Source organism: Marmota monax, unplaced genomic scaffold (assembly GCF_021218885.2).
Source record: "Marmota monax isolate L192 unplaced genomic scaffold, Marmota_monax_Labrador192_F-V1.1 WCK01_AAM20220418_F8-fsc00064, whole genome shotgun sequence".
In the NCBI taxonomy this organism is placed as follows: Eukaryota; Metazoa; Chordata; class Mammalia; order Rodentia; family Sciuridae; genus Marmota; species Marmota monax.
In genome coordinates, this window is record NW_026694542.1 from 134,303 (window position 1) to 161,636 (window position 27,334).

The 27,334-nt window shown below is 36.4% G+C and overlaps 1 protein-coding gene across 1 annotated transcript in view; it reads left to right on the plus strand.

Annotated features, from left to right (window-relative positions):
* Positions 1–546: 546 nt before the first annotated feature.
* Positions 547–27,334, plus strand: part of Rnf43 (ring finger protein 43) — a 61,529-nt gene continuing 34,741 nt past the window's right edge. The window contains exon 1 of the mRNA XM_046420631.2: positions 547–2,890. Within this exon, the coding sequence (XP_046276587.1) occupies positions 2,639–2,890 (252 nt within the window). The 5' untranslated portion in view covers positions 547–2,638. The remainder of the gene's footprint in view (positions 2,891–27,334) is intronic.

The following is a 27,334-nucleotide window of genomic DNA, read 5'->3' on the forward strand; positions in this document are numbered from 1 at the left end:
AGCCTGATCTGAAAGCTTCATACAGGCATAGTTTAGACAGAGCTACTGAATTTGAATTAGTAAGAGCGAAGAAAAACTATGCATATAGTGGGCAGAATCCTTCCCTGCTTAGCAGATCTAAGGAGCAACAAATCAGTAAGTACTATAGTATAGGATCACTTTATTCTGGCTTTGTGCCATTTGTAGACACTAAAACCCGGAAAGACCAGAAATCCCTTTGAACTTATATTTGAAAAACCTTGTGTCCATTCTTTTACCTTTTGGAGTTCTTTTATTTTTTCTGTTTATTTCCTCATACCACCGCTTGTTGGGTGCAGAATCTTCTTGGATATGTTCCAGCGGCCTCAGCTTACATGTGGTAACTTGCTTACCCAGAGGAAGGTCTGGAGGACTGAATTGGATGCAGTTGGGTCGTGGCTCACTAGAGGGAGCAGAAGACCCGAGAGAGGAGAGAGGGCGAGAACGTTTCTGGTTAAGTGTGGTGTGTGCGCACCAGGAGGAGGAGGGCCGGGTGGGGGTGGCTGCCTTTAACTGCTCCACCCTCACTTTGTCAGCAGGTAGAGAGCGTGATTGCAGTCCTAGGGGAGGGAGTCAGAAGTAGAACACCAATTACAAACCACAGGCTTCCTGCTCTAGGGAGTTGATCCAGAGTTGTCTTTCTGAAAAGGAAGCACTCGAATCCTTCCGAACTTTCCAAGTCCATCCATGATTCAGAGATATTGCCTTCTCCCTCTGGGATTTTCTGTTTCTGGTAGTGAATTGTTGCTGATATATTTGCTACTTGTGCTTCTTTTCTCTTTCAAGATTTGATTATTTAATGTGCTGTTCGGAGAGAAAAAGAACTTTTGTTAGAAAGGAGATTTCAGAAGTGATTTTGGATCGTCTATAAGTGTTTTTAGAGTTCTTGGGGACTGTAGCTCTCACCCTGGAATAAGTTTCTGCCTTTGATCTGCATGGATTATTTTTTCAGACTGCGGAATATCTCGTCACCTACCTGTAGTATGGGGCACTTGGTTTGGTTGCAGAGTAAGAAGGTGGAAGAATGAGCTGTACTTGGTTAAGCAGTTCAAACCTTTTTTGAGCAGGATCTATAAAAGCATAATTGAATTTGTCACCCCCGTGGATTCCAGTGGGCCCAACAGCACAACAGGTTTGCAGATTTCTTTTGAAATTCTTTTTTTTTTTCTCCCTCTGCCTCAGAAAAAGAAAAAAAAAATCTCTATAGTAGGTTCATATTCAGTTGCTCAGCTTTTCAGCACTTATTTTGAAGACTTTATATGATTTTTAAACTTGACCCTGAAACACAACGGGCTTTGTGGGTGAAGTGCACTTATGTTTACTTAAAGGTGCACATTTAAAAACCTTATTCTGTGTTTATCCAAAGCCCCCAATTCGTATATGTGCTTACAAATAGCACAGATCTACCCAGGCTTCATTGTATTTTTTTCAGGGTGTTCTACTTAAAGCCTGTGACTAATCACCTTCCTAATCCCCCTATCTTTTATTCCCCACCCCCTCAAGGAATTTGAAAACGTGTTAGGAATAGTCCTTTGTTTTTCTTATGAACTTAGAAAATTACGGATTATAAAATCTGGATATTAGTTTACCAAAGCGTCTCATGGGAAATCAAAGTGCTTGGCATTCCCAAGCTGGAGAATAAAATTTGGAATCCCTACGAGAGAAACGAAAATGGAGATAGAAATATGAACTTTAACTGGTAAAGATAGTTGGAAACTATACCCTTTTCATATATTCTAATTTTCAAAGTTAGAAAAGGTGATGTTCAGGATTATCCATAATGTATAAGGATATATAAATTAGCACCTAATTTATAGGCAACTTTAAGAAAACCCCCCAAATTATAGTATGTCCAAGTTTATGAAACATATTTAAATTCAGTGGACCTAGAACTTTGGGCTACAGTGAATTTTTCAGTTAATTCAATTTAATTTTACAGTTAATTTAATTTAATTTTACAGTTAAATTTTTCAATTTAACATGGAAACTTCTCTGTGTGCTGTAGCATCTTTGGACATCCCTCAAGGTGTGGCGTGAATTTTTTTATCATTTTCCGTCTCTTCCCCTATTAAAAAACAAATCTCCTGTGGTCTTTAATTATTTATAGTTGACACATTTTGTGGCTTAAAAGGGCCACTTCTCCATTGTCTAAGCTGGAGTTCTTCACTCTCACCTTTGATGCATGGCCTTAGCTGTTTACTTTGTCTTGTTTTGTTCATCAACATTGGGGTTAGTTGGTCGACAACTTGATGCATATGGAAGACCAATACCAAGTGATCTGACATAATAAAAATTCATAATGTGACGTTCAATTTCAAGCAAAGTTGGAAATTCCAAAAAGAAGTGGTGGTTTCTTTGCTAGTCAGAGTGAAAATGGAAGAAAATGACATGCCTGCTGCAGAAGTGGGCTGAAAACATAGTCTTCTCTGCCCAATCAGGAATGCCACCTGTTCTTGGGAATATACTGTAGAGAAAGGAAGGGTCAAAACTGTGACTTGGCTTTCAGAAACAGAAGCATAAATTTTCTCTTCCTGCATTTGTCTGGATCTGAGAACCTGCACTTGGTGTTAGCCAGTGGAAGCAGTATGTATGGCCGAAGTGCATTGCTGCAGCTGGTAGCATGAGTGGTGGCCACCAGCTGCAGCTGGCTGCCCTCTGGCCCTGGCTGCTGATGGCTACCCTGCAGGCAGGCTTTGGACGCACAGGACTGGTACTGGCAACAGCGGTGGAGTCTGAAAGATCAGCAGAGCAGAAAGCTATTATCAGAGTAATCCCCTTGAAAATGGACCCCACAGGAAAACTGAATCTCACTTTGGAAGGTGTGTTTGCTGGTGTTGCTGAAATAACTCCAGCAGAAGGAAAATTAATGCAGGCAAGTATAATTTTATTATATTTCACTTTCCATCTGTTTGAAACATGCCTTTCTTCTTTTGTCTCCCAAACCAAATACCATACAAGGGCTTCTGCTGCTTAGCTTTCTGTTTGTTTCATCTTTTAAGGATATTGCCTTGTTGGCATTCTAAAGCAAATTATTTTATGCTCAAGAAGAAATACATAAATTCTATATTTTAGAAGGTTATTTGTTTATTTTTAACTGGTATTGCATTGCTTTTTTAGAATCACATAATAAAACCTTCCTTCATAAGTCATATATTCTGGGTACTATTTTTTGATAAATGAAATATATGGGCTTATATTTAATTGATCTGTGGATTATAGTTTACTTCCTGTTAAAAATCTGAATTGAGCACTAAGGAGGTTGATTTTAATGGTCAGCAGCACCCTGAAATTCTAGACTGCCCTTGAAGCATATTTGAATATAGTGTCACTTTTAAAATTCAGTCAAGCTTGAATGGTACGACTGGCTTTATACCACGTGTGGCACCCTATTGCTGCCCAAAATGGAGAGGACTGGATTACAAAATGGACACAAAGTGTAAACCTGTTTCCTGATCCCTTTGGTCTTATCCACACATGATTTTATCATTTTCTAAATTTTATCATCTGTCTTTTTCTTGACCCACAAAGTTTTTCAGACACAGTTGCTTAGGCTTTCGGACTGTGAATTTTGCCTGTAACTCATTCACAACTAACTATTCCTTATGTGTCGAATTTATGAACTGACTGGGGCCATAGCTTTTCATAGCCAATTCTCATTCCCTGTGGTGAAAACAGAGCTTAGTGGGGCTGTACCTTTTTAATGGGCATTCTCTTGTCTTATTCCATAAAATGGTGTTGCTGACTGATAAAAGCATATAATTTTATAAAATGACACTTTTTGCTGTAGCTCTTTGCACACAGGTTAAAGTGTCCTTAAATATGATCAATCTCAGCATCCAGCTCAGATTTTTAATTTTATGATTATGTATGGACTATAAACAGAACCAAAGTATTATATGAATTTAAGTTTTCATTTACTTAGAGAAAGAAGGTAGGAAAACAAAAAAATTATAGAATTCTTTTCCAAACTCAAGTTTTTTAAATATATGGTTTGATAGTTCTTCCTTACACTTCTTTGGCAGTATTTTAAAGCTGGGAAAATTATTTAGAAGAAGAAATGGGTAAAATGGAAGGTCCTAGTATTCAGAAAAATAAACAGGAAAGAAGAGTATATCTGAAAAAAAAGTTGTTAAAATTTTTTGTTTAAAAAGTCAGTCATTTAATTTAGATTCTAGAATGAAACTGGGAATACTTAAAAATTGAAATAAGAAATCATTTAGAATGTAACCATTGGAAAGGAAACTTCCTCACTTTGCCTCCTTAATATCCTGAAGCATGAAGTGTATGCTCAATTTTAACCTTTAGCATAAATAATTTTCTTTAAAGTCACATTTTTGTATCTCTGAAGTCTTGGGAACTTTGTGCCTTATGCCCTTTTGATAGCATGTTCAATTGATTATATACTGCTTAAACTAGTTTTCTCTTTTATTTTAAACTTCTTATCTTCTAATATAATAGAACTCTACATAAAACTTCTGGTTTTTTTAATAAAGGAACAGGTAAATGAGAAGCACCAGTTGGCATTCTGTTTTCTTTCCTTTTTTATTTTATCAATCTTTATATCCTGTCTTATTTTGCCCTTTTTCTACTCCAGCAAATATTACTGATCTTGTTTTTTTTTTTTTTTCTTCTTCTAACTATGACACTCTCAGTATACTTTAAGTATTACAGTATTGCTTCTTTACTTTCTAAGGAGGGAATTTCACTGTATTTTAGCAAGGACCTTCAGATTTTATCCTGGACAGTTATACATCAGCAGCAATTTTAAGTCTTTACCTTTTCTGTCCGTTCTGACCGCTTATGGTCATTAATAAATTTTATGCAATTCTAAAATTAGTCTCTGGACACATTCAGAATTGGTACTGGTTTATTGCATGTTAATCAGTTGTTTAGTACTGGTCCTGGTTTATTGTGCATCAATTTTTAATCCACACCAGTTACTAAATTTTCTTAATTGCCTTTTATGAGAAACTTTATTTTTAAAAAACAGAGAGCAACCTTGTGTATTGTATGCATTGTTTTTTCTTTATCTACCTTTGATTAACTATTTCAAAGAACTCTAGTGTGTTGGGGACACATGGTTTACACTTCCAGAATCTGTGCTATTTGTTCCTTATCAGATTACATGCAACTCAGGTTTACTCAACTGTGGTTAACCAGGCCTTCCATTTAACTGAAGATCCATTTATATCTTCTGCATTTGTGCTTTGTAGCACTTTGGCTTTCTTGATGAATAGCTATACCCTAATGTCACAAATATAAAGATAGTCTTCTATATTGACTTTGAGAAATTTCAGATAATTCTATATATCCTCCTACCTACAAATTATTCTAGCTGCCTGTTAAAATTAGTCATCTCCAAAGACAGGGTCAGATCTTTGTAAAATTGGGGTGTCATGTGCTATAAAACTGAAAGGTATGAAAACAGTAATTTAAAAAAAATAATTTAAAAAAATAATTTTAAAAAGGATAACATTGTGGTTTTGGGACTTCACCGAGAGTTTCTGAAAATCAAACTTTTCTTTACATTTTGCTCAGTTAATTCAGGGTATGTATCTCACAGGGACCAAATTAACTGGATTTTCATTTATATTAAATTTTAACTTTTCTTAGACAAAGACATTGTGCTTCCAATTTAATAATAAAATAGACTGTAGAGGGCTGGGGTTATGGCTCAGTGGTAGAGCGCTTGCCTAACATACATGAGGCACTGGCTTCAATCCGCAGCACCACAAAATAAATAAATAAATACATAAATAAATAAATAGACTGTAGAATTGGCTCTAAAATAATTTGTCTCAACTTTATCTGATGGCTGTACATACAAGAGCATTGAAAGCCAAGAATTGATGAATTTTTGCCCTGATTCTTATCCTTCACCCTGTGTGCTAGGATTTTTCTTTGCCAACAATACTCTCCATTTTATAAGGTATAAGTTTTAAATATTGATATTCTTCTAAAAGTACTAAAATTCAAAATGAAAGAGGAATGTTGCCTTTATTGTATATTTTTCTATTTCTGAATCTTCTCTTTTCCATGCAAAAACTCCCTATCTTAGTCTTAACCAAATTGTGTTAGTAACTATTTTGCCCGAAAGCTTTTTCTTCACTTTACTATATCATTTCAAATCTCTGAGCTGGTTTACTGTTGTTTTTAAAGTGTCTAATTCATAGATTTCCCTTACATTTGCCAAAATCTTTGTTCGTTCCTCTTCTTTAATTTCTTTCTACCTTTCTTTCCTTTTGTTTTCCACTCAATTTGTATATTTAGGATAGCCTTCCCTTGCTAGTATTTCTCTTACTAGTCATCAAAAAAACAGGTCAAGAAAATGTTCCTCATCTCCTACTTTCTTGGTGGTGTCTGATAAAAAGGACTACATGATAGTGATTACAACTGCTTACTATTTTTATATTAATTTGAATATTTTTTTCCTTTTTTATACTGAAGAAGGAAAACATGCTTTGTCTCATTTCCAGTTTTCTGAGTTGTTTACCTCTTACCAATGTTTGTTTCTATTATTTCTAGTAATGTTGCTACAATTTCCAAAAATTGTTGTAGTCATTTATTCTTTATTAAGTATTATTTAGAAGGACAATGCAAAATTAATCTCCTTTCTTCTTAGACTAAAAACAAAGAGGATCCTAGTATAGCCCAACAGAGGTCACCAACTCTGTAACTATCACATTCTTCCTGCTCAGCTGGTTGTCCTGGATTTTCTTAGACTCCAGGATAAAGTTATGATCAAGATTAGAATGTACTGCCCTGAGGCTGGTGACCTACAGTGGGAGCAGGGTGGTTTCACGTTTGGCCAGGAGCAATAAACAACTCCTCCTGGACAAATTCCCCTTTGCAAGATGTCTCTGCTTGCCTCTTAATTTTACTTATTAGTTAATGCATAATTATCACATCTTTGAATTTTTACTTTATTTGTAGTCAGGCCTTGAAACTTTTAAATTAAAATTTTAAATTTTGGGCCAGAGTTAGATAATCCTGTGTAGCAAAGTATAATTGATAAAATGGCTAAACTGCAATTCAAAGTTCTTGACTTTCAGTTCTGACCTAGACATTAAATAGTTGTGTGATTTGTGAAAAAATAGTTTTTACCTTTCTAGGTTTTAGATTCCTTGCATGTGATATTAAGAGATTGAAACCTAATAGCTACCAAACTGATTCTATGTACTCTACATGTTTTAGCTCTCTAGATTTTTATAACTTCATGATAGAAAAAGTTCAGTGCTTTTCATTTCCACATTTTACAGATAAGGAAACTGAGGACTTAAGTGTTAATATTTGCCAAAGCATTAACTAATATTTGCAAGAAAGTGGTATAGCTGCAACTCAAACTGCAGAACCCATGGTTTTCCAGCTCTCAATTTCTGTACATCTAAGAATGTCACAGGTGACTAGAACACCAGAGTAGGTTTTATATAATTAGTTCCAAAGTAGAAAGGAATGAAAGTGATGTGTACCATTGTCTGAGTTGATCCAGAATACACAGCATCCTGCTACCTTCTAAAAATCTCCATTTCTTCTATTTTTTTTTCTCATTTGGTATTTCATTTCCACAGATATGAGCAAATCAGAATCTTTATTCAGTATCTACATTTGATTAACTTTCTCTTCGTTTTAAAACAGCCTACGATGACTACTAAAAGAGGAACTTGAAATAATAAACTCTGAAAATAGCATGTATTTAATTGGCATTGCTCAAGTTAGAGTTCCTTGGATGCAGATTTCAGAGTGATTTTGCAATTTTACTTTGATGCCAGCCTTTAAAAGAAGTATAGAATAAATATTGAAGATATAGTCAACTCACAGTTATGTTAATGGAGGTGCAGAGATTCCAATTAATTGCCAATTGACTTTGGAATGTAGTCAGAAGTACACCATTGGACACAGTGTGTGCAGAGCCATTTTCAGGTGCTTGCCTCCTATGATCCCTGCTCAAAGCCTTCTAGATTTTGTTGTTAGAAGCCTGGTACTCAGAAAAGAAAAGCTGCATTTTTTTTCCTTCAGTACTGGAGATTGAACACACGCTATGCAGGCTTTCTACCATTGAGCCTCATACCCAGCCCAGGAAGCTGCAGAAATAGAAAAATATACAATGATAATTATTCAGGTTAAAGAAGGTATCTCTTTTGTAAGTAGCCATCAGAGATTGTATATATAAGAGAGATTTACATACAAAGAGATTTGTATATATAAGATTTCTGTAATTCACTTGAAAATCCAACAAAAAAATTTCAAATTCACAAATCTCTTTGATTAATAGGAAGTACTACGTGAGGAATGCTCCTGGCTGTTGCTCCTATCAGGCTGCTTGTTGTTAGTAGATTCTGGGGGCATGTATTTCCTTGATTTTGTACTAAAGTGCATATGTATGTACATGTGTGGAGTGATTTTTTTTAAATCTAAAAAGTAGCCACAATTTACTTTTTATATGATAATAAAAGTATTACTAGAGCTCATGGTTTTGTTTGTTTTTATATAATACCTTTATATTTTGTTCATTGGAAAGAGCTTATTGGAACTTTTTTGTGCTTTATGTTCTTACAGTTGTTAAGTACAATAAGGGGAAATGTTGTAAATGAGCAACGTATTATTACAGTACATATGGGGAGCCAGAACTGGTAGTGGATATTTTCTCTAAGTGTGGGAATGATGTCCCATTGAATTTGAATAGTAATTTTCTTCCAAGAAGCTTAAAATGATTCACAAATATCTACAACCAGATAAGAACAGGTAACATTAACTCCACTTTAATAAAAGGAGGAAACCTACTAGGGGAGAGAAAGCAAGAGCAGAGTCACACAGAAGCTGACTCAATCTGCTTTGTAGGAGATAGAAAAATAATTCAATCTTTAAAAGTTGTCTGAGGATGTGAGAACTCAATTTTTTATGGAAATCCTAAAAAGATAACATACTGTCAATGGCTGAGATCTTCTTTTTGGATCATTGTGACAATTCAGTCAAAAAAACTGTTGGTATAAAGCTATTGGCCAGTTTTATATTTCAGAAAAACCTATGAACTAATACCCTGACCTACATTTGTTGATCTTTTGAGAATTATTAGCGTAAAAACCAGTCTTTAGAATGACCTTTAAGGCTCCTGTGATCTTGCCTTATCACCCTCTCCTGTCCTTCCTCTTCCCTTCACTTGACTCCAGTCACCAGGGCTTCTGCTGTCCTTCAGTTAGACCAGGCATACTCTCACCACCTGTTAGTCTGTATTGACTTTGAGGAATTTTATAATAGTACTTGTAGAAGAATATCATAATTTAAAACTTTGCATGTACCTTATAAAATGGATATTAAACAAAGAGGTATAAGAATAAGAACAAAAATTCATTTTTAAAAAATATTTATTTCTTAGTTTTAGGTGGACACAATATATTTATTTTACATTTATGTGGTGCTGAGGATCAAATCCAGTGCCTCATGCATGCGAGGCCAGCACTCTACCACTGAGCCATAATCCCAGCCCAAAAACTCATTTTTGATATAAGACTTACATTCCATATATTTTCTTCTTAGTTCTCCCAAATGTCACCCCAGAGTGTCAAATAACCTTCTCAGACTATCCTGTTCTAAAGGATTCTTCCTATTTCCCTCAGGGCTCATATTTCTTTTCCCTAATTTAATTTTCTTTACAAAATTATTGTCATGTGATATGCTATAATGTTTTACTTGTGTAGTTGTCCATGTCCCCTCTGTAATATATGAGCTTGGTGAGTCAGCCTAATGTCATACATGTTATCCCAGCTACTTGTGAGGGAGAGGCAAAAGAATCACAAGTTCAAGTCCAGCCTAGGCAGCTTAGGGAGACCCTGTCTCAAAATATTCAAAAGTAAAATGGTCTGGGGAGGTAGCTTAGTGGTAAAGTATCTGTAAGTTCAATCCCCAGCACCCCCCGCCAAATATGTATGTGTGAAAGTAGGATTTTTGGTCACTTTTGTTCAAAGCTCATCTCTAGAAAAGCACCTTTAGTCTACTTAATGCCTTAGACATAGTAAGTACTCAATAAATACTAAGTGAATATAAGGAACATCTTGGTGTTACTGAGTGACTCTAATAGCTGGGAAATAACTCTAGTGTGAAATATTTATTTCATCAGATTTTAAAATATAAGGTTAATTATTTTAAGTGCTTTGAGTGATATAGTATGCTGTATTTCTTTTTTTAAGATGTAGGTGGACCCAATGCCTTTATTTATGTTTACATGTGGTGCTGAGGATTGAACCCAGTGCCTCACAGGTACAAGGCAAGTGCTCTACCACTGAGCCACAACCCCAGCCCAGTATGCTGTATTCTTTTACTCCTCTGACTTACTAATAGCCTAGTGTCTCCTTGATTGTTATTTCAAAAACAAACACAGCTATACTGAATATTTTTAAGATACTCCTTTACATAGCATTTATTTATTTTGATAGGTTAGCCCTTGCTCTTTAGGAAATTCTGGTTTTCCAAGGAAGATTTATGGGGTACTGATTTTAAACCCTTGATTATAAAAAGTATTTGTATATATGTACAAAGGACCGGAACTCACCTTCTTAGTTCTTTAAAAAAAAAAAAAATATATATATATATAATATATATATTATATATTATATATATATAATATATATATATTAGTTATAGGTGGACACAGTACCTTTATTTTATTTTTATGTGATGCTGAGGATCAAATCCAGTGCCTCACGCATGCTAGGCGAGTGCTCTACTGCTGAGCACAACCCCAGCCCCACCTTCTTAGTTCTTAAATTTGTGATTCCCAGTTCTGATTTGAGATTCCATAAACCAGTAATTTTTAATATTTTCTGTGTGTGTCATATGTCTCTTTGAGAATGTGATAAAAATTTTTATTGACTATATGCACAAATACACATATATACTTGATATATACAATTTTGTATGAGATTTCAGTGAGTTGAGAGAGTCTCTGAGATACATCTGACTTTAGATGAAGAAGCTGCTATCCTAAAATAATCCCAGCTATTTCAAGAAATGAGACCAAAATTTCAAAACTAATTTACCCTCAGTTTAATTTTATAAAAACATTTGTATATGTTACACATCAATAATATTATGATATAGTTATCATAATATTATGATATAGTTATAAGAAAGTGACCTGATTGTAGATGTAATAAAGATTTGTTTGTGTGTAGAAAAGGAATATTCTCTCCAAATATTAAGTGAAACTGTGCATAAATTTGAGAAATGCTCACAATGCTTCAGCATGGTGGTTTCACTTTAAGGCCCATAAGAATAAAGGTTATTTTAGTGATGTGGGTTTTTTTAATTTTTTTTTTTTTTAGTTGTCAATGGATATTTTTTATTTATGTGGAGCTCTGAGAACTGAACCCAGTGCCTCACATGCTAGGCCAAACGCTCTACCACTGAGCTACAAACCCATCTACTGATGTGTTTTGATACAAGTAGAACAATTGTGGCCCTACTTGGTTACCAAATTCTGAAAACACAGGTATATTTGTAAAGCAAATTCATTTGGGTTACTTTCCATTTCTTTGGTTTCTTTCCATTTTTTCCCTTGGGGTAGAATTCCTTGGGTTCTTAAAATATCTATTTGCTTTAATGGAAAACTTTGCTTAGGTTGATTGTTCCTTGCTTGTTTGTTTTTAAACAACAGATAAGCCATCTTACATTATTCTTACTTTTGTCTGAGTTCTAAACCTGATGTTTTATGGATAAATTTTGTTTTCTTCTATACTTTTTAATATGTTGGGAATTTGTGTTTAGTTTGCAAATTTGGAAACAGTAAAATGATCAGAATGATTTAAGAGTTAACATTTTTAAACTTTGCAAGCACAAAGGTGACCCACAGTATTTCTTCAGATAGGAAATTAGATAATTTAGAAATTCTGGTCCCTGAATCTAAAGCAGTGGTGGTTTCTTCAAAATAGCAACACTCCAAGAAAATTATTTTTTTAAATCTAGAACCCTTCTTTTATGATGGAATTGACCATAGTACAACTGTAATTTTAAATAGCACTTTGAATTATCATGTATCCATCAATTTTATATATACTAACACATCAAAAGTGTACTGTTGTACATATATACTATGATACTTGAGAAATACTGTTGTCATTAATTCTGTAGAATAATCTGGATGAGACTGAAGGCCTAAATCTTTTATGTCTACCGTTCTTGCTATTTTCTAAAAGTGATTACAGATTTCCACTCTTTTTTCCTCAAAACCATTTTCTACAGTTTTGTGAATACTCTAAAAAAACTTACATGATTCAGGTTTTATTTTTTGTTTTTGTATCTTCTATTTGGAATCATATTGATTATCTAACGTTAATATTTGCATGGCCAAGTTTCTTTACATTTGTGAAGGACTCTATTGGCCATCTATGTTGAAATTAAGTTCTATTAAGTTTTTCATTCCTAGAGTAAAATAGAGTTTGGTGGCAGAGGGAGATAATAGGAAAAGGTATTCCATTCATGAAATAAGTGTCAAATTTCAAGCTAGAAGAAACATATAGTCCAATTTTCATTTTATAGGTGAAGAAATGAACCCAGAGAAATTAGTGCTTTCCAGTCAAACAACTGCCAATCTACTGCTCTATCTTACTGGCCAACATTTATTTTTTACATTTTTTTATACAGGTCTCTGTGTGCGCAAGGCAAGCACTCTATCAACTGAGCTATATCCCAGCTCTGTCCAACATTTTTAGCAAAGTTTATTTATTTATTTTAAACATTTTGGGGTCATTGCAGGGAAATTTTTAAAAGCAGATATGGGAAGAGATTTTACCCCTGAACATTCCACTTAAAAAACATTATGGACTGTCATAGGGTTTCTTTCCTCTTTGATCCCTTGTCAACTATAAGGCATGCTATAAAACAAGTGAACAAACAAAAAATACCTTGCCACAATTTAGCATTGCTCTCTGTGGTGCACATGTTATCTGCCATTAAATCTCTGCACACCAGGTGGCCTGTAGCCTTGGATCATCTCCTCAAAATAGTAGAGGCTCTCTCTAAAGTTTAGGCTGAGAACCTCACCAAGATGGGAGGCTGTGCTATATTTCCTGGATCCTTCACAGTGTGGCTCCTCTATTTTGTACCATATGCTGTGGCAGATTCTGTAGGAATTCAGAGAACAACACCCCAGCCTAGTCCAGCTGAGAAGATAAACAGCAAAAAGATGATATGTGCTGCAAGGTGAGAGATGGATGCATAAGTGCCTTAGAGCTTTGGTTTTCATTTTCTCAGGAATCATTCAAATGATTGATAATTCTGTCTCTGGTTCCTGCAAGTGAAGAAAACTAAACAAAAACATTAAATTTTAACCCAGCTTTGAGGAATTTCAAGCTAGAGAGCAACTACAATCCAAGTAATCATCCTTCCTGGTTTATCACTGTTATCAGTTAACTACAGGTTAAAATAGTTCTTGTATAGTATTCCTATAATATAATGTCACCCATAACATTTTCTTTTGATGCTCTAATGACAGTTGCAAACTGACTTTCTAAAATATGCAAGAAGTTTCTGTTAAACTATAGTAAATTTAGCTTTTATCAGAATTCAATGTATTGAAAGTTTATTTGAATTGATAATCTCACCTGGTTTGGTTTTGACTTTTCACAAACTGAATTCCATAAAAGAAATAAATAGCTGGGCATGGTGGCACATGCCTGTAATCTCAGAGGCTCAGAGGAGTCTGAAGCAGGAGAATCTTGAGTTCAAAGCCAGCCTCAGCAATGATGAGGTGCTAAGCAACTCAGTGAGACCCTGTCTCTAAATAAAATACAAAATAGGGCTGGGGATTTGGCTCAGTAGTTGAGTGCCTCTGAGTTCAAAATATATATATATATAGTATGCATCATACTATATTTTATTATCATTAGATTATTTAGGATTATTTAGTTGCTCCTTTTGGATACGAAAATTCTACAGTTGCTTTGTGATCATTTAAAAAGTAAAAGCAAACCACTTAACCTTTCATCTATTGGAATGGGATTAGTGGGGTAGCTAATCTTTAGGATCCTTTCTAGCTCTGAACTTTTAGAAGTTGTACTTATTTTAGAAATAGACTTAATATATTAAAGGGACATGTATTCATTTCGTTCCCTGAGGAAAAAAATTGGTAGATGATACAAAAAAAAAAAAAAAAAAAGAAAACCTGAATAAATTACATAAAGTCACACCACCATTTGTTAGCAAAACAAAACATCACACTTAGTTGAACTTTATTTTCTGGTCTTATCTGTATTTATGTTCCAGTTAAAACATACAAAAGGGAGTCTTTCCCTAGACTTATATTTTAAAATTAAATTTCTTTAGTGGTTTGGGAACAGTTATTCTAAATCCTTCATCAAGGCTGTTTCCATAATTGAACCATACTGTCTTCTACCACTAACTTACCCCTACCTACGTCAATCTCATGTAACCTTTGGAAACACCTGGAAAAGCCAGAGATAACCCAGAACCAGTCTGGGTCATAGTAGTAAAAGGAGTAGGAGTATTTTGGGATCATATGCATCCTACTCCATACTTTATGAAGTTGAATTATTAGAGATAAGATTTCAGAGCCGCTGATAGATGTTAATGTGTGGCATTAGGCAACCAGTGCTCCATTTGCAGGGAGTGGAAATGGGGCCATCTGATTAGTAACTATGCCGTGTTTTTAAACTGTGACTTTTTGTATATCTCCAGAGTTGGAAAACTTCCGCTGGCCACACACACACACACACACAAAAAAAAAAAAAAAAGAAAAAGAGAGAGGTTGGGGGTGCTGCCTTGCTGCCGTACAGTAGACACAAAAGCGCCTTCTTAGAGGCCTTCAGCAGAGGCAGCCTGTACAGGCAGGCCTGCTCCTCTCAAAGACTGGAATCAGATTCTTTCCCCAGGGGGTTTCCAACTAGTTTGCACTTCAGAAAAACCTTTTCTTTCTCCTGCTGTTCACGCCCTGCAAAGAGTTTTCTTCCAACCAAAGAAATTGTTTTATAATCAAAGATCCTTGTCCTTAGTTGTTGAACATCAAAGAAAGTTTGGAGGAGACTGAGGGATTATGTGAGTGCCTAGAATTTATTTTGAATGCAAACTTGAAACATTAGCAAGTCCCCCAAATAATATACTCATCTCAGAGCTGGGAGAGAGCCTAATATAACTAAGTCTTTATTCTTCCTTGCTTGGATGTGCTACTGTAAGGTACAAATGAGTTAACTGCTCTTGCTGGACTTAACCCATGAACGTTTGGTTCTTGAGGTGCAGACTTACTGAAAGAGCGCCCCCTACATTGTCTACCCTTCTAAAACCTGATATGCAGAAACACTGTTGAAAAACTTGAAACAACAACCCCTCTTTTTTTAACCTTCAGTTTTTCCACTCTTGGGAACTCAGGGTTTCTCCCAGGGCAGTTGATGATATCACCAAGGTTAGGAGCCACATTCCCTGCATTCCCTGGTGTAGCTGAAGTGTTGATGATGTCATTTTCTCCTACAAAGGAAAACCTCAGCACCCCAGGGCCTGAACTCAGGTCTTGGCAGGTAAATGAAGGAGGAGCTTACTTTTGGATTTAAACTGATTGAGTCAGGCATAAAGAGGCACAACGCGTTATGTCCTAGCATCACAGACTCATCTCTGAGGCCTGAACAAACTGTTTATCATTTTTATGAGAATTAAAACTATAGAGTTAAGAATTATTTTGGGGTAGGAACAATGCTTCATTTAACATTTAGATTTTTACATTTCAGACCATTTACACGGCATTGTTCTCAAAAGATTTTGCTCTCACTGAAGTATTCTTCTCTGAATCCGTGAATTTTCCAAGCTTTTTGGGGAACCCATTTATAAATTAGCCAGCTTTCCTTCCTAGAGCAGATTAACAACAATAAAAATAATTAGGAAAAATGAAATGATATATAGGGCCGATTTAGGCTGAATATGCTCTGTGAAAAGTACATTCATATTATTTTGATCTTGGCTCTGTGGTTATAAACTGAAGAGAACGTTGGCTCCAGAAGACTTCCAATCTCTTCCTATCCCCTCATCACAACCGCAGAGCAGTGGTTGGAAATAGAATTCCAGGAACACCAAAAATGCTCAAAATTTCCAATAGTGGCAGCTACGGTGCCCCCACAAGGATTCCTTGAGCAGAGCCTTCTTGCGGTGTCCTTGTGGTCAGGAGTGCACATCATCAGTCACAAAGGCTTGCCCTGAAGATAAACCTGCTAAAAATGTCACTTGTTAGCCTCTGCCACTAGAAACAATTCTTCATATTTTCACTCTGTTCTGAACTAACATGTTACAGGTTTTTTTTCTTTCTTCTCTCTTTCTTTCTTTATTCCCTTCTTCCTTTGGAATTATCAAAAGTTTTCAATGCACTAGTTTGTCCTAGGAAAGTTGGGCAGAATCTGTAAAAGTAAGCAAGATTTGCCAAAGATTTTTATTCCACTCAGCAATGAAAACTTGACTGTGTTACTATTGTGAAAGTATTAAGTTACAGTTTAGTTTTTCGCACTAGGAGTATATGAGTAAAATTCAAGGAAATGAAGTGACTGTTTAGTTTATATAGGGGAGTAGAGAATTGAGCTATTAGGGAAGAAGCCAGCCTGCAGCTGACTTTATATTTTCATAATCTCGTTTCTCCTGAGTAGTTGTTGTATGCTTGAACCAGATTAATGTTATTACCTAGGGCTGGTTATATGGCTCAGCAGTGGAGTACTTGCCTAGCATGCACAAGGCCCTGGATTTGATCTCAGTACGAAAAAATAAAATTATTATATAAAATGCCCTAGGTTTTAAAGCAGTGTCAGTCTTCAGAATATGGAACAGAATTTGGCATCTTGTTTCCATTTTTATTGCTTTGTTTTCTAAAGGGAGGTTTGAGTTGGAGACCGCCTGGCAGGATTCCATACTTTCACCATACCACCTGTCCTGGCAGAGACAATGAACTCAAAAGTCAAGTTCTTTATAACCGCACCTGCCTTGTAAATGCTGCCAGAAGATCTGATTTTCTCTTGCAATTAAACTCTACCCAGAAACTATAATACTTAGCACCCAAACAGTTTATGCATACCTAAATTTCATGAGGACTAGTACAGAATTCATTCTCCCATTGACTTCCTGGGTAATTTGGGGCATGATATTCAATGATTATGTTATTATTTATCAAATGGAGGAGATGTAACTTTATGGCTTACCTGATTTTCAAGACATTTGTGAGGATCTAATGATGATGAATCATTTGGTAATTTAATATTTGAAAATTGTCTTATGCAATTCTGCATCTAATGAGCATGAAATGGAGTATGATCTACCCAAAATATAGATCAGGAACATATTCCAAAGACAGACCACCATACAAAGTTCCCAGGGATGGGAAACTGCCATTTCTCCCTGCTTTTCACTTTTCCCAAAAAAGCAGGTGATCCTGCTGGCCACCAGTTGAATGCTCTTTGATTAGGCAGTTGTTTTAGAGGCAACCAAACAACTTGATGAGAACTTTTTTTTTGAATTATTAGAGTGTTTCTTGGGTTCCCTCAGGGCAGGATTACTTCATTATCTTCCTACTTTATGTATAACTGGAAACCTTCTGGCCTAAGATCATAATTTCTATCACCAATCAAATAATTGAAGATAATATGCCCCCAAATGGCGCTCTTTGCATAGTCTCTACATATAATGATATAATATGATAATAAGGCTTAAAGGGTTCTCTAAAAGGGTGGCAACATCCTACTGTAAGAGTTCTCAGTAGACTTGTATTTTAATCTCTGCTCTGATTCTTAGCTTTATGACTGTAAAGAAAATTGCTTTACTTCTTTGAGCCTGTGTCCTCAGGAGTAAAGTGAGGACAATCATAATAAATGGCCACTACCTAAAATGAAATAGTGTTTGAGAATTGTGTTTGAAAATTACACATGTAGGGCTGGGATTATGGCTCTGTGGCTCAGTGGCAGAGCACTTGCCTAGCATGTGTAAGGCACTGCACATCAATAAATAAAATAAAGGTCCATTGACAACTAAAAAATTGTTAAAAAAAAAAGAAAATTACACATGTAAAGTATTAATACTAACAGTAATTAGACTTGAGCTCACTCTTATTCACTTAATTACTGTCAGAAAAATCACCACCTGTGAGGGTTATTGATTTAGACCCAGTAAACTTATTTGGTATTAGCCTAATATAACCATCTAGACTATTTTTTTTTGTAGCTAAAAGATAACACTTTAGGTTTAGGATTTTGTGGGTCAAAGGGCCAATTGAATGTTGCCATAATGTAGCCCAGGGAGCCTTAGTGGCTTAAGAATGACTAATAGAGGATGACCTCTGGGGTAGGAACTTGGGTTCTCTTACTGCCTTGCTTTGCTGTGGTGAATCACTTGTCTACCCTGGACCTTTGTACATGTGACCATTCTATATTGGTAAACCCATCAGTTTCCTTTCCCTTTTTGAAGTTTTAAAGTATTTTTTAATTGCTTCTAATCCAAAGCCATTGCTCTCATTGCTGAAGCTTTATCTTGCAGCCATGTTTCTAAGAAGGCTTAGAAGGAAAGGAGTTCTATATTGTGACCAGGACTAATTGACCCAGTTCATTTTACTGTGCTGGTCCCAACACGTTCTTTGAAGCTCAGCAGCTTGGCCCCTGAGACTCCTGGGTCCCCATCTGAGAAGAATTGGATCAAAATGAGAATAAGCCAAGTTTTAGTCTTAGTACTTATCAAATATTTGTGAACCTGACATAATTTTCAGGGAAAGATCATCCCTTGAATTATCCCAGAGACTAATATTCCACAGTATGAAAAATCTGTATTCAATGTTTTATAACTTTACCAATTTGAAATCTGTTCCCCAAATAGGTAAATAATAGGATAAAAGTAATTATGGTTTTTCTCATCTTTTTTACTTACCTGTTCCCTGACATGATTAAACCCACACAGCTTAGAAGAATCTTTTGGAAGCAAACTCAATTACCATTATTATCCTTTCAGCACTTGTATGGTGTTATAACTCATTTCAATCACCAGTACAACCCAGTGGGAGTTAGGAGACAAGCCAGGGTGGGGTAGAGATAGAAAGGGGCAAATGTTTTCCCTTTTATCGGTTTTGGGTAGCATACTCCTTCTCTAAAGACACTTGGGGAAATCTGGTTTTTTTCCCCCAAGGCCTAATAAAGATTAGTTAGAGATGTCTGCAAAGCATTTGAAGCTCTTTGAAATAAAGGCATGGATAAACACTCAGTATCACCATCATTATCATTACCAAGGAAAGCTCAGCATGTGATGTTTGGGGTCACTTCCAGCGGTCTTGTTTGATGTTCATGATTCCTATTTTGACCTTTACCTCTTGATATCTTTATACATTTATTGAGGTGTGTTGGACAAAGTCTTGAGATCCCAAGCAATAGGGCATTAAGAATGAATGACTGTTAGCCTCATTTCTGTGGATGGAATTTCTGTAAACGTCCCCTCCACCCATCTTTAGATACCCTATTTTTCCAGTGTGGCAATCCTGGTGGCTAATTTTGTATCTAGTCACCTGATTTTACTTCTCATTCTATTTTTTTATCTGAGAAGCAGTGTTTTATAGGAAAATTTTCAGTAAATAAACACTAAAAGTAACTAGAGTTTTGTTTTGTCTGTACTATGCTTATGAACCAGAGATAATGAAAAAAAAGGAGATATAAAGAACCTAAAACAACAGCATAACAACACAGGAACTTCCTTGGAACATTATAGGTTCAGCCCCATCTCTTTAGTATGTATATTAATTCATGCTAAAAATGACCATAATGATAAAAGGGAGGTTATATACAATATGATGTATTTAGGCAAGGAAATGCACCAGTACATTTTAGAAAGAGTTTCAGCAATACAGATTCAATTTAAAAGGGCTTGCTGTTTTTTTGGAAGGGTAAGAAATCACAACTTTTATTATTCTTTTTCAAAGATCAGTGCTAATCACACAATTCTCTATTCCCTGATTGGCAACTGTATTTGACTTTTGTTTTATTTTTATAGTGCTGTCATCTAACCCAGGGCCTCAGGAATGCTAAGCAAGTGCTCTGCCACTGAGCTATCCCAGCCCTTTTTCTTTTTTGAGACACTCTCCATATGTTACCCAGTCTGTCCTTGAACTCCAGATCCTCCAACCTCAGCATCTCAAGTAGCTGAGATTATAGGTATGCCACCTCACCCACTGTTTTAAATTCTAAATGGCTATCCTACAATAAAGTTTCCTTACAAACACACACAAATACACACTCACACACACACACCCTTCTAGTTTTTCAGTTGAGTTTATTGTTGTTGCTGTTGTTTGTTTTTTGCCAATTCCCACTCTAGTTTCCATACCCCTACACATACAGGTTTTTGTTTGGGTTTGGGTTTTTTTTTTTTTTCCTTTATGGTCCACTCATAATTTCAGTTAGGAGAAAATAATCAAGTCTAACCTCTTCAAAAACTGACTTCTTTCCATTTTAGCGTTGTCTAAAATTCAGCATGTGCAATCTGTTTATTCTTTTTCTTGTTAAGTTTTGTTGCTTCTCACTCTTCAGTCATATGGGCTATCTTGCTCTGTAAGAATTTTAACCTACCTAATGGCTCTTCTGTTTCTTGTCTCTCATTTTCATTTTGGGGTCATTTAAAAATCTTTCCCCGATGGTGAATCAAATGTTTCTTTCCATTATGAAAACGTGTCATTTTGGTACCTTCCATATTATATTGATCTTGTTTACATTGGAATTTTGATGACCAGGCCTTTTCCCTTCTCCTCCGTATACTGTACCAAGTTCATTGTCTGAATTTCAATAAATGTTATAAAATAACCATCATTTTGTTGGATAAGTTGGTGTGTTGCTACTGTTATTCACCAGGGACAGTTCTCCGCTTGTTACCCTAAGAGGCAACTGAGCTGCGTGCCAGGCCAAGTGCTGACAGCTGTGTCTTCCCATTACAAAAAGATCCTTTTTTTCACTCCTTATTACATGAAAGACTACATTTTCAAGAAAATCACAAAAAACAGAAAATGAAAGAGAACTGAAATCACAGTATCTGTGGTTTTCTCTGTCATTAAGGGTAAGGCAGCTCTCTAGATGATTTTATTGTAATATATTGTTGAAATGTTTATAGTCAGCCTTTTGCAGTGTGTTTAGAAAATAGTTCCTGCATCATCTAGAAAACTTTGAGCTAGAGAAACCACATTTCTTTTATTAATCTCAAGCTGCAGAAACCGTGTGATCTTTTCCCCCTCATAGTTTAACACTTTTTATAGTAAGGGAGTAAGTTACATGATCTTTCTTCCAAAAGTATTTATCAGGGCTGGGGTTGTAGCTCAGTGGTAGAGTGCTTGCCTAGCATGTGTGAGGCATTGGGTTCATTCTCAGAACCACATATAAGTAAATAAAATAAAGGTCCATCAACAACTAAAAATATATTTTAAAGAAAAATTTATCCGATTTTTTTATTGTATAATTTTCTGATTTCATTGTCAGATTTACTTGTGAGGGGACTGTGACTAAAAGCGATATGAATAACCGTCCTTCTTAAAGAAGGAATAATATCATAGCTCTTGCTATGATAGCAGGTTTGGATGCATCTCACCATGGAACTAAATCTCTGATCAGAAATGACTGAGGTGTGTGTATGTTTAGTTAGAAAACATAATATTGGCTGGGCACAGTGGCACATGCCTAATCTCAGTGGCCTGGTAGGCTGAGGCAGGAGGATCACAAGTTCAAAGACAGCCTCAGCAATTTAGTGAGGCACTAAGCAACTTAGTGAGAATCTGTCTCAAAATAAAATATAAAAAAGGGCTGGGGATGTGGCTCAGTGCTAAAGTGCTCCTGGGTTCAATTCCTGGTACAAAACAAACAAACATCACATTGGATTGTTTCATATTGACTATACTCTTTCCATAATCTTTGGATGGGTAGGGTATGTTATGACAACCTATTGGCTGTTGCAAAGCCATTACCTTACTTTTTTCTCCCAAAGGAATTTCAGATCCTGTTTAATATTTGCTAGTTTTGCTAGGTACCAAAGGAAGAAAGAGGTTGTAATGGTAATCTCATGAGGAAGGAAATCAGTGTTTCTTATCTATTTTCCATATATTGTCAATCTGTCCAAGTGAACCTATTATATGGAAAACTGATAAGGAACTTTGTTTTTCTCTTGATATACTTGCCTTCACAGCACCAAGGCCCACTTTGAAGAGCCCTATGAGTTTCAGTTCTCTAGATAAGGTGGAATATCTATAAAATAGCTGAACTGAACCATTGTGCCTTCATAGTTTTTTTCCAACTCAGAAGAGTTAGGTGAATGAAAGGGGGCTATTTTTTCCCTTAAAATTCAAAGACATAGTTGGTATTTCATTTCTACCAATGCATCAAGAGCAGCCCACTTACTGGAGAGGTTACAATTACACTGTACCCTTCCTGTTCTATTCTCTGAAATATTTGTCTAGGTGGCCCTTGCGCTTCCCAGCGAATCACCTACTTGGGTTGCTTTAAACTTTTACAAAGTAAGGGTTCTAAGCAGTGGATAGTAAATACTCCACAAGTGTGCTCTCCTTCACCTCATGTGAGGAAGATTGTTGAACTATCTTGTTTTTGCATATTTCAAAAATGCAATTAGGTCACATTGTGGCTCACTTGACTTCTTGTTTCCGATAATAACTTTCTAAATGATATCTCTCCATTTGTACCCAATTCAATGCTTTACCTTTTTCGTTCTATCTGATATCAAGACATTGATAAGCTCCAGACATGTTCTGTTCCTTCTTTGAAACTGTTTTCTAAAAGAATATGGAGCCGGATTCTAAGGTATTTTCTGGAATTTCTTCTAAAATTACCATCAACTAGTAGGGTTTCTTTTATAGCTTTACCTATCAACTCATATTCTTTTCACAGTTTCAGTGCAAGCATGATTTCTGTTTGTATTCTAAAATTCAAATGAACTCTAGTTCCCAAGAGAGAAGTGTATCCCCAGTAGGGAATGTTGAAAGTGCTTCTCGGAAGCAGCCCAATAATACCCAATTGTGTTCTATTGAAAGCATCACTCATGGGTTCTATTCAAAGCGAATGCACATGGAGAGGTAGAGTGTAGCTCAGTGGAGGAGCATGTGCTTACATGCATGAGATCTTGGGTTCAGTCCCCAGCAACAAAACCAAAAGCAGGTAAATGCACACAGGTCGTGGTATGTTGTAGAGCATATAAAGCATTACAGTGAATGTGAAAAATCAAATCAGGTTAGGGATCTACACTGTAATGTGAAGTTCATTTCCTCCTCCAGGTAGATAGCCTGAAGAATAGTCTTTTAACATAAAGGCCTATCTCCCACTGCACAAGGTGGGTACCCCTGCTCCATAATAGCAACAATATCCAGCAAGTTAGGACAGGAGAATCAAACAACCATATCCAATTGAAGCTGCAAAGGATGTTCAAGGAAATAATGTAACGATGATGATTATATTCACATTATGGATAAAAGAGCACAAATTTCATTCACTATTACCAAATTCTCCTTCCTTCCCTCCCTGCTTTTTTCCTTCCTTCCCCATATTTTCAGGTATGCTAAACATATACTCTGACACTGAGCTATACCCTAGCCCCAAATTTTCTTGTGAGGGCATTTTGTGGTAAGTTGTATATCTTCAACATGAGGCCTTGTATGGAAATTAAGAAACCATATATTCCCTCCTTAGATTTTGAAGAGAAATATTTCCCTTTAAGTTATTGTAGTGATAATAATTTTGGTGTAAGTGTGCAATTATTTTATATATTGACTTTAGATTTATATGTCTTAATTGTAGGGGCTGTCACTTATTCCACTTTCAAATGTATTCAGAGGCCAATAGGTACTTAATAAAGAAATCATAAAAACCCCTAATTGCCTTTGGAGTCCATAGTTAGTATATAATTAAATAACAATTAGACTCAGTGTCCCTGGGTTAAGTGCTCTGTAATATTTTTGTTTCCAAAAAGCTTTTCCACTGTTATGGGTGATAAATCTACATTTCTGTCATACCTGGCTTCCCATCCTATCTCATGATTAATACTCAGTCTATATTTGTATGAAAAGCATTTTGATAAATCTCAAACAGATGTCATTCAATCTCTTGGGACTCACCTCGATAAAGAGATGTTTTCTTAGCTCCCCCTACTTTTACTTACTATTATTTTTAAAGTCTCTTATTCTTTCCTGGCATGAAAGTGATGTTCTTTTATATTTTATGCATTGCCCTTGGAAAAAACAATATATTCTCCTCCCTCCTCTATCCACTGCTCCATAATATTAAGTCCATTCTTCCGGATCTTCTGTCTTGGGGGCTGCTTGCTATATCATATAGTGTAAATTTTGGTTTCATCTCAAGGGTCCTCTTTTCCTACCCCCATCATCCTCTAGCTGCCAGCTGCAAAGACTCTTAGCTACACCTCCTAAACTGCTTAGAAAGGAATCTGGTTCTGCTGGCCCCAGGGCTGACCTTGACCCTTTCCTCAGTCCTGAGCAGCCCTAGAAACTCAACATCCTCAGCACCTAATTTATGCCTGATAGTCGGACTTTTTTTTTGCTCTGGTCTGAGAGAGAGAGAGAGAGAGAGAGAACGAACGAGAACTCACATTCTGAACACTCCTCCTTTTGTGTCGGCATCTCTGTGAGGTGCTTTGGAAGGACTCCAGCCAGGCCTGGAAGGGCTCTTTGATACTATCTGACGGGTGGGTAAGAATTTCAGGCACCTGGCCAAGATACACATTGCCTGTAATCGTTAACTCAGTCTGTAAACAGTTCAAACGGCACTGAGAGGCCGTCAGTTATTACATTAGAAGAAGCCTTTCATCTCCTGCTCAGGAGCCAGGCGGCCAGTATTGGCTCCCAGTGTGGCTATTGGAGGCATAGTTCCCTGTGCACAGCCATCAAGACCCAAGACATGCAGGGATGTAACAATGGAACCTGCTCTAAATGACTGACTTTCAAGCTTTAAGCTTTGGAGCAATAACTAAATCATTAATTTCCTTTTGTTTTATACCTGGCTGATGCTGGAAGGGAAAAAAAGGAAAGGGGGTGGGGCTGATCAGGAATAAAACAGTGGGGAAGGAATTAGAAATCTCGTTTTTCAGCTCAATTTCTCCACCTATGTTCATGTCTGAAAGTGTTGCTACCTTAACCCTCATCCTCCCATTCTGTCCCTTTATTTCACATTGATTCTTTGCAAGTTTGGTTCTCGGGGTTCTCCATGTCTCCAGTAGCTTTACAATTACTCAGTATTCCTAGGGCCTAGTGCAAGTCATGGTGCTGGGTCTTAGAGAGGGTCCAGAAGAGCAAAAGCTAAATACTCCTGCCTGCAAGGTGCTTACTAACTGAGATCTTAAGATAATATTAGATATATACTAGAGATAACTCCATCAAAGAGTTTATAATAAGTGCCAAATAAAGTATACAATGAGTTTCTACAGAGGTTCACAATACAGAGAACAGCAATGTAAATAGGGGAAATGAGAAACTCCTTTCCATTTTGTGCAAAAAAAATTGTTTTTTCAGTACTTTTTTCATTAGTGTCTTTTCTTTCATGGTCCTTATCCCTTTCCTTCTGCCTTTTTGTAATGCAGATTACTAATTTTGCTGAGAAAATTTTGAGTGTTCTAGGTGCTCAGTAAACAAAATTATTAAACTTGTTTTAGAATATAGTAGATGAGCTAGAATTTTACAGAGGTGGGATTATGAAATATGCCCTCCAAGTATTCTGGAACCAAAAGATGGTGCAGGAAAACCAAGCATAACTTATTCTGTGCATCTTCAGTGCAGAAGACTCTTCTGATTGTGGTAGGGGAGTACTGGAGAAGGAATCCATGGGCACTGTACCACTAAGCTATACTCCATCCCTTATTATTTTTTATTATGAGACAGGTTCTCACTGTGTTGCACAAGCTGGCCTCATATTGGATCCTCCTGCCTCAGCCTCCCCAATAGCTGGGATTACAGTTGTGTGCTGTGTACCCCACTTCTGATTAATATTTTTAAGAATGTCAGATTCATTGTTGCAAAAGCATTTTAGTCCAGATAGCATAGGAAAATATTTAGACCACAGGATTTAGTTTTTGAACTTTTTTTGTTTGTTTTCAGTGCTAGGGATTGAACCCACATGTGTTAGGCAAGTACTTTACCACTGAGTTGCACTCCTGGCCGTATGCCACAGGTAGTAAATAAAAGCAAAATAAAATCTTACCTCACCTAGTATTCCAAGACGATTCTTCCCCTTTACAAAATAATATCTTAGCTTCGCTTCACTTTCTTTGAATGAAGGAAAATGAATTTCATGAGACATCCTTCCAGGAAAAAGAAATGGACTGCTTTTGATAGCTTCAGTTCTGATCTGAAGCCTTCTTTTTCCTTTGTTTATTTTCCATTTTGCTCAGCTTTCTGGGTCACCTTTTCATTCCTTCTTCCCCTTTTGGACTTGAAGTTTGTTTCTTTGCCACCATCCAGGTTTTCTTTGTTGATTCCAAATGTGGTTTTGGAAGAACATGGATTCAACAAATGAGAAGACAGAGGCTTGCAGTCCATATGTGCTCTGATTCCATTTTACCAGTTTGGTGAGGGTGAGCAGGGTATCCTTTCTTTCTTCTAAGATGTTTCCTTCATGGAAAAAGTGGTAGCTCAATCTTGAAAAGAAATTAGGGCCACAGATATGTATAGCTCAGTGGTAAAGCCTAGCATGCATGAGGCCCTGAGTTTGATCCCCAGAACCCTCAACCCCCACATGCATGTGTTACCTCATAGTTATATAGTAAAATTGTGGAAATACAGAATTTGTAAGGTACTCATACCAGGAAGCTTTGAGGCATGCTCTCTGATCCACTCATTTCAATGCCATGCTTAATTGCAAGTTCGTTGACAGGTTTAATATGATGGGGAGATAATGGAGGAAAACCTTCCTCTTGTATTTAAATATAGAGACTTTCTTTTCTGAAGTGATCAGCCTTGAATTTTGGCTTCCATCCTGGTTGCTTTCCTTCTACATGTAGTAGAGAAAGTGCCTAGAATTGTTTTGGTCCTGCTAGATCACTGTTTCAAAAGTTTCATGTGTCTCACAACCAGTTTTGGAAGGTTTGCTGAATTGCAGGTTGCTGGACCCCACCCCCAGAGTTTCTGATTCAGTAAGTCTGATGTGGGACCTGAAAATTTGCATGTCTAAAAAGTTGGATCCTCCTGCCTCAGCCTCCCGAGTATCTGAGTTGGATTTTGGCTTTGTGTGTGTGTGTGTGTGTATACCAGGGATTGAACTCAGGGGTGCTCAACTACTGAGCCACATCCCCAGCCCTTTTTTAAAAATTTTACTTA